Source organism: Borostomias antarcticus (assembly GCF_949987555.1).
Source record: "Borostomias antarcticus genome assembly, chromosome: 24".
NCBI lineage: Eukaryota > Metazoa > Chordata > Actinopteri > Stomiiformes > Stomiidae > Borostomias > Borostomias antarcticus.
In genome coordinates, this window is record NC_140257.1 from 4,626,988 (window position 1) to 4,634,608 (window position 7,621).

General features: G+C 47.9%; 1 protein-coding gene across 1 annotated transcript; it reads right to left on the bottom strand.

Annotated features, from left to right (window-relative positions):
* Positions 1 to 2,903: 2,903 nt before the first annotated feature.
* Positions 2,904 to 4,632, bottom strand: LOC311325099 (diencephalon/mesencephalon homeobox protein 1-A-like; the record flags this gene model as incomplete). Its single annotated transcript, XM_084457752.1, has 4 exons — positions 2,904 to 3,343; positions 3,517 to 3,913; positions 4,111 to 4,289; positions 4,479 to 4,632. The coding sequence occupies 4 exons, from the start codon at positions 4,630 to 4,632 to the stop codon at positions 2,904 to 2,906; spliced, it is 1,170 nt and encodes a 389-aa protein (XP_084313878.1).
* Positions 4,633 to 7,621: the final 2,989 nt, after the last annotated feature.

A 7,621-nucleotide genomic window follows, 5' to 3' on the forward strand; every position in this document is an offset into this window, starting at 1 on the left:
CTCTCCCTCTCACACACTCTCTCCCCTCACACACTCTCTCCCTCTCACACTCTCTCCCTCACACACTCTCTCCCCTCACACACTCTCTCCTCACACACTCTCTCCCTCACACACTCTCTCCCTCACACACTCTCTCCCCTCACACTCTCTCTCCCCTCACACACTCTCTCCTCTAACACACTCTCTCTCCCCTCTCACACACTCTCTCCTCTCACACTCTCTCCCCTCACACTCTCTCTCCCTCACACTCTCTCTCCCTCACTCTCTCCTCTCACACTCTCTCCCTCACACACTCTCTCCCCTCACACTCTCTCCCTCACACAACACCCCGTTCTCTCCCCCCCTCTCTCTCTCTCTCTCTCTCCTGAGTGTATCATGTGTGTCTTTCCTGCTCGTCATCCTCATCACCTTCCTCTCCTCTGTTTTCTTTTCCCTTCTTTCTCCGTTCTCTTCTTCTCTTCATCCCTCCATCTCCTGCCTCTCAGATCTGACCTATCACATCAGATTCACACTGAGTTTGTGTTCGCCGCCCTCGACTAACTTTCCGTTCTCAGTCATTTTACCATCTCGCAAATTCCATGTAGTCTCTCTCCTCTAAAACAAAAAGAAAGAGAAATCCCTGGTTTATAAAGATCTCCAAGCTTTGTTTTATTTTAGGGATTTATTTTACAACATCACTGTCCAGACCTACATTGTTATATAACAGGGAGATGGAAAACCAAGAAAGAACGAACAAACCAACAAAATCATGGTTTCCATGGGACCACCGTTTTAAATCTAGGACCGAAGCGCTTAGTCTGACAGAGACAGAGACAGAGACAGACAGCTGGAGATCACAGCCACCACGGCACAGGAACACACACATCGTACCGGCAGTCCACAAGGAACGTCTAAAACAGGGAGCATCAGAGATGTCATCCACTCTCCTTCGATCCGGAACTGCTGCTGGCGCTGGGAAACAGAGTGAGTTCCTCAGCGTTTAAGTGGTTCCCATGTACTGTCAGGAGGCGTGGCCTGCAGTATCTGACACTTCCTGTTTTATATGTTCCTTGCAGTAGTCCAGGAGAACAGGACAGGAAGTGGACGGAGGGCGAGAGCCCTCACTGTTTACAATCTTTACATTTGACAACTACAGTGAACACCGTCTTCAGGCGCCTCATAATAATCCATTCATAACATCAGGAGAACTTTACATTTGATTTACTGGTAAACATTGATAGATAGACTTTTTTTAATTATTATTTTACATATTAAAATAATGTACATCTTCAGGGTGGGCAGAGCATTTTATAGTAACTCAGAACACAGACAGAGAGACAGACAGACAGACAGACAGACAGACAGACAGACAGACAGAGAGACAGACAGACAGACAGACAGACAGACAGACAGACAGACAGACAGACAGACAGACAGGACAGACAGACAGACAGACAGACAGACAGACAGACAGACAGACAGACAGACAGACAGACAGACAGGACAGACAGACAGACAGACAGACAGACAGACAGACAGACAGACAGACAGACAGGACAGGGGAGGACACTCTACCCACTCCTCCAAGTGCTGAAAGAGGAAGTCCCTGTTTAAACAGGAAGTCGTGAATTCTATTTCTACTTCCTTTGAATTCCTCAGTGTTTGCCTCCTGCTGGGACAGCTTGTCAGTTTTCAGAGGGGTTCACTGGCATAGCTGGCACATGGCCTTTAAAAAATCGCATTACGGATGAAAAGAGCTGGGATCCATTAAAGATATGAGAATCAATTCATCCAGTAGCCTACTGTATGTCTTTCTGGGGAATTGGCTTCTCTTGTTTTAGAAGATGGGCAGTGAAGTCTTTGTTGACAGGTGTGATGGTCATGGTCTTTCCTACTGGCTCTGAGCTCTTAATGAACGCCCGTCTGAAATGGGGCATTGTGGGTAATTGCATACGCTCCCTCCCTCAGCCCTTGGCCAAATGTAATTAAAAGCTTCGCACATTTAGTCACTGAAATCATTTTCTCATTATGGAGCCAGCCTGCGTACAAAGTGGTTTAATACTGGCCATTAAACTGGTAAATTAGTCACTTTTAATTAAGCAACATGACGAGTACTTAACTTGAGTTTCTATGTACAGTATTTATGTGCCGTGTTGTACATGATACGAACGGGCGCACGCGCACACACACACACACACACACACACACACACACACACACACACACACACACACAGCTTAATTGAATTGTTTACGGTCCAGTGAAGGAAGTGGTCTCTCGATGGCACTAAAGAGGATCTCTCCTGTCCCTCCTTCAAAAACCCAGAATGACCCTGAAAGTGCCTCAATACATGTTGTATCTGTAAACATGATGTCACGACGTCCTTTTATTGATCAAACACATCGCCGGCCAGGTGGGTAATCAATCAAGGGAGCCGTGGTTACATAATCAGAGACCACGTGTAGCCTGTGTCTGGCCAATCAGAGACCACGTGTAACCTGTGTCTGGCCAATCAGAGACCATGTGTAGCCTGTGTCTGGCCAATCAGAGACCACGTGAAGTGTAGCCTGTGTCTGGCCAATCAGAGACCACGTGAAGTGTAGCCTGTGTCTGGCCAATCAGAGACCATCTGACTTATGGGGTCACAGTTCAGGGGCTCAGAGTCCTCTCCTGTCCCGTGCCATGTTCCTCCCCAGGGCTTCCTTGTGTTCTAGAGGCCATGTTCTTCACACAGGGGTGAGATGTTGTGGTTTTGTTTTCCACATCTCACTTCATCCACGGTCCATCTACTGGAGGGTAATAATTCCTGCAGGACTACAACAATTTATACAGACACAGCATGGGGGTGGGGGGGTGGGGGGGGATGCAAACAGGACCATAGACTCAATCTCTCCGGGGTCTAGGCCGCACTCCCATCCTGGGGCTCAGTTAGGCAGCGTGTCCAGACCCAGGGAGGCCGCGTGCTGCTTGGCCCTCAGCCTCAGGTTCTCGATGCTGGTGGTCTTGCTGTTGTGGCCGGGCAGCCCCCCGGACGCCTGCAGCAGGGGTCCGCTCCACACCTGCTGGGCGTGGTGGGACAGGGACTGGTAGTAGGACTGGCAGGGCAGCGAGCCCAGGGGGGCGGGGGGCAGGTTGACGTTCATGCCCAGGTAGGGCATGGAGGGGCTGGGGGAGGAGAGCTCGAAGGAGGGGTAGTGGACCAGGTTGTTGGTGGCGGCCATGTGCTGACGGAACTGCTCCTGGAGACGGAACAGGCTGAGGGGGGAGGAGGAGTAGGAGTGGCTCTGGGAGATGGCCCCGCCCACTCCGCTGGAGGAGGAGGGCGTCACCGAGGGGGAGGCCATGGGGGAGGCCAGGGGGGAGTCTGGAGAGAGAGAGATGAGAGAGGGGGGGGGGGGAGAAAGAATATGAGTCGAGGTCAGAGGTCAATATTCAAGTACATTTGACATCTTTGTTGAAGATCACAGGTGATCTACGTAGGTTGTGTAGTTATTTGACCAATGCTGCGTGCTGTGACAGATCTAGACGTGTCCTCACCAGGTTTGGGGCTGAACCGCTTGCAGGGCGGAGTCAGGCTACCGGGCGTCATCACCCTCTCGCACTTAAGCTCCTCCCCCTGGGGCTTGGGCTCCTCCTCCTCCGTGGCGTTGTCCTCGGTGGCCGACTCGCTGCCCGACTGCTCCGCCGACGTCACGTTCAGCTCCGTTTCCGACGGCAGCGGGCGTCCCGGAGGCTCCGCCTCCAGAGGGGAGGAGGTGGAGGAGGAGGAGGAGGAGGGCGGGGGCTGGGCGTCGGGGAGGACGGTGGCGGAGGGGGACACCTCCTCCTTGTCTCCTCCGTCCTCGGCCGTGGCCTCCTTCTGCTTCTGGAGCTGCTCCTTCTGCAGGCTGCGCTGCTTCTTACGGAACTTGGCCCTGCGGTTCTTAAACCACACCTGGTGAGAGGGAGAGAGGGTCAGAGGCCTGCTGCGTGTGTGTGTGTGTGTGTGTATGTGTGTGTGCGCGCCTGTGTGTGTGTGTGTGTGTGTCTATGAAAAATATATATGTACAAATATACCAACACTTACTGTTTTCTTTAATTCCACTGTGTAAATAATTATCTGATACCTCTTTAAATATGTGGTACTGGTACCTGCACGCGGGCCTCGGGGAGGTTGGTGCACATCGCCAGCCGCTCGCGCATCACCACATCCGGGTAGTGCGTCTTCTGGAAGGTTTTCTCCAGGGCCTCGAGCTGCTGGGCGGTGAACGCGGTGCGGCTCCTCCGCTGCTTGCGGTGCTGCGACCCGTAGCGAGCCTCGAGGATGATGTCTTGAAATGTGCAGCCGTTGGAAGAGAAGAAGCACGGCAAATTTAATTAAGTGCACTAGTAAAACGGAGTTGCGTATTATTAGGACAAAAAAAATCACGATCAAGTGCGTGCGTGCGTGCGTGCGTGTGTGACACCGAGAGGGAGAGAGTGTGTAAAAGTGTGTTTTGTAATCGTAAGAACTCAATTACCAGCCAGTCTCTCTGCGAGGGTGAGCGCGTGCACGGAGGGCCGGTAGTCGGGCGCGTGCTGGGCCTGCTGCGCGGCCTGCTGGTGCAGGTTGTACATGGCGCTCAGGGAGTTCATCGCGTGCAGGGAGTACCCGTTCACCCCGTAGTGCTGCATGGCGGGGAACACCTGGGAGAGAACGCACGAGACACACAGATCTGGTTAACGTGAGTGACGCATCAACGGAATTAAGATGGATAAAAGAGGCCCGCGTGTCCTGTATTTTAAGATCTCCTCAAGTGTTCATTCTTGTATTTTGACACTGCTGGAATTCAATTTGAGATGCCGTGCGGGTTGCCAAGTAGGATATATATATTGTTGTGTTACCTAATTTGAACCATGACAAAGTTGTCGAAGCCCCATCGTCTCTATCTGTTTCTATTTTGTTCCCACTCTAATTTGTGGTCAGACTTCTCCCTCCTGATGGTTTTGATTCGCACACTTCCGCCATGAAGGCAGCAAATCCAGTACCTCGGGGGGCAATAGATTTTAATATCTGGACTCAGACAAAAGCGTTATCCATTAACATCCAATTATCGGTCGGTTCCATCCATTAATTATACAAAAGGGTTTTAATTGGGGTAATTATCACTCGTTGACTTAATGAAGCGTGGCGCGTGCTTTATGAATGAATGTATTCACTTAATTTCCCTGTGATCGCAGCAAAGTCAAATCCAAGCGTCCCTTTGAGAGATCATCTCGTTGAGAGATCATCTCGTTGATGAAATGCGTTAGAAACGATATAGAACGATTCGTTTCGGGTCTCGATGGCAACCTGAAACCAGATAGGATGTTGAACAGGCCCAGACCGCCCAGTTATGAATAGACTGTAAATACCTATTCAATACTCAGTTGATAAGGATCCATAATGTCGCTCCTGAAAGTGGAAAAATCCTAAATGTTCCCTCAAAATAAATGCATAGCACGTGGTCCATACGGTCTAAAGGCAGGAAAAAATATAGAATATTTGTATGATGTAAAATTTCACATTGATAAATAACAGTATACCTATTTTATTAATGTGTCAATTCAAAGTCAACAGAATACACCTCATAACAAGACATGGAAACCTCGCAGGACGCCTCTCCCGTGTTTGCAGATCCTCACCGCGATCAGAATTTCAGTTCAGACGAGGCGCTTCAGGACACGATTAGATATGTATTAGATTGGATATGTATTAGATTGGATATGTATTAGATTAGATATGTATTAGATTAGATATGAGGTCGTTGACAGCAGGGGGGATCTCGGAGGCCCGGGAAATAGGACTGTTAGGGCAAGACAGCCAAGAACATCTTCCTCGTGGTGTCCAGGGACTCGGGGATGGACGCTAGATCCTAAATGTTGTTAATAATCCTCAACCCCCATGCAGCACTCTGCAGCACTGTTTAAGAGTTGTAGCGTGAGCTGTAGCCAGCCTATTTTCACTGTGTCTGAAAGTGAACAACCTGGGTTGGAATTTGTCTTCGGAGGAGTTTGATGATAATAATACCCTATTATTGAGAAACCAAAAAAAGCATTGAATCGTTTTATGTTTTAGAATAAATTCAACAATTAATTAATTCAAGTCATTCAAAGCATAGGCTATACTAACACTGTATATACTACATCTCTTAAAGGTGGTTAAATAGTTGAATGAAAGTGTGTGGTCACAGCAGCCCTTGCTGTTCGTTGGTTCTTCTGAAAGCAAGTTGAGGATATCTTACACAGCTGGGCACCAATAGTCTTTGTAAAAAAATAAATAATAAGTAGCCTATTTTATCTCGAAAGTGCGCGTAGGGACTCATAAATATTTCAGTAATTGTATTTGTGAATCATATAAGGGCTTACACAACAGAATGAATGTAATCCCCAAATCATGCCTATGGCTATGGAGGTTGTGATAATTCACGAATCTCACATTTAAACACATTCTGCACTTAGCAGTGTAAGAGTCAAAGTGATGAATTTAATTGAATGTTAATTGTATTTAAATATGCTTGATGCTTAAGACTTGACATTAAACTGATCACTTTATTACCCTTGACAATACTGCACTTAATCCAATATAATTCAATCCTACCTTTGTTCGGTAGAAGAGATTTAATGAAGAATAGTTTCCGAGTAGCTTCCCAATAATTCTAAATAATTATAATTCAAATGATGATGATTCTATTGTTGTTGTTGTTGTTGCTGCTGCTGTTGTCGTCGTTGTTGTTGTTAGTAGTAGTAGTGTCCATGCCCCCCACACCCCCAATATAGCCTATCTAGATTTTTATATATCAATATATACCTAGAACCATATCCAGATCCGCAATCGAAATAATTTGGCACCAAATATAACAATAATATAGCCTAACACAAAATATAGGCCTATTAACAACATGGAAAGGACAGATAAATATAGCTATATTATATAACTATTTTCAAACAAGCAGGTTATGTTTTATACAATATCAAGCTATTGAAACCATATAGGCCTAGTTCTATTTTTTGTATATTTCCATATATTTCTATATTTCTACAGTCTATTTTTTGTGTTCGCTCACCGTCTGCTGTGTGTGTGCGTGTGTGTGTGTGTGTGTGTGTGTGTGTGTGTGTGTGTGGGTGGGTTGGAGGGGGGGGGGGGGGGTGACGCCCGCAGTGCCCATTCCCAACCTATTAAGGCAGCGCAGCTCTGATGAATGTGATCAGAGGGCAGTGGGGAATAGTTTAATTCGCCTGGACAGAAGGTGCCTCGCTAAACATTTACTTTGCTCCCCCAAGTATTTGAGTTGAATGGGCCGCTTTCCTCCCTCCCCTCTCTCGCGGGCTCTTATCCCATCGCCCCCGGGCAGCGTTTTGGCTGAGATGTATGGGTTCTCCGGGGCTAAAATATGCATGTTGATCCCCATTTGGCTCCCCGTCTAATGGAAGTGCAAATAGGTTTCGACTGCGAGGCCCTCCATTTATCATCACCGTTGACACGGACGGACGTACAGTGCTGTAAAAAAAAATAATCTGTGTGTGCGTGCATGCGCGCGCGTGCGTAGGTGTGCGTGTGTGAGAGAGTGTGTGTGTGTGTGTGCGTGTGTGAGAAAGAGAGAAAGAGAGAGAAGCAGAACAACAACAACAACAACAACCACAA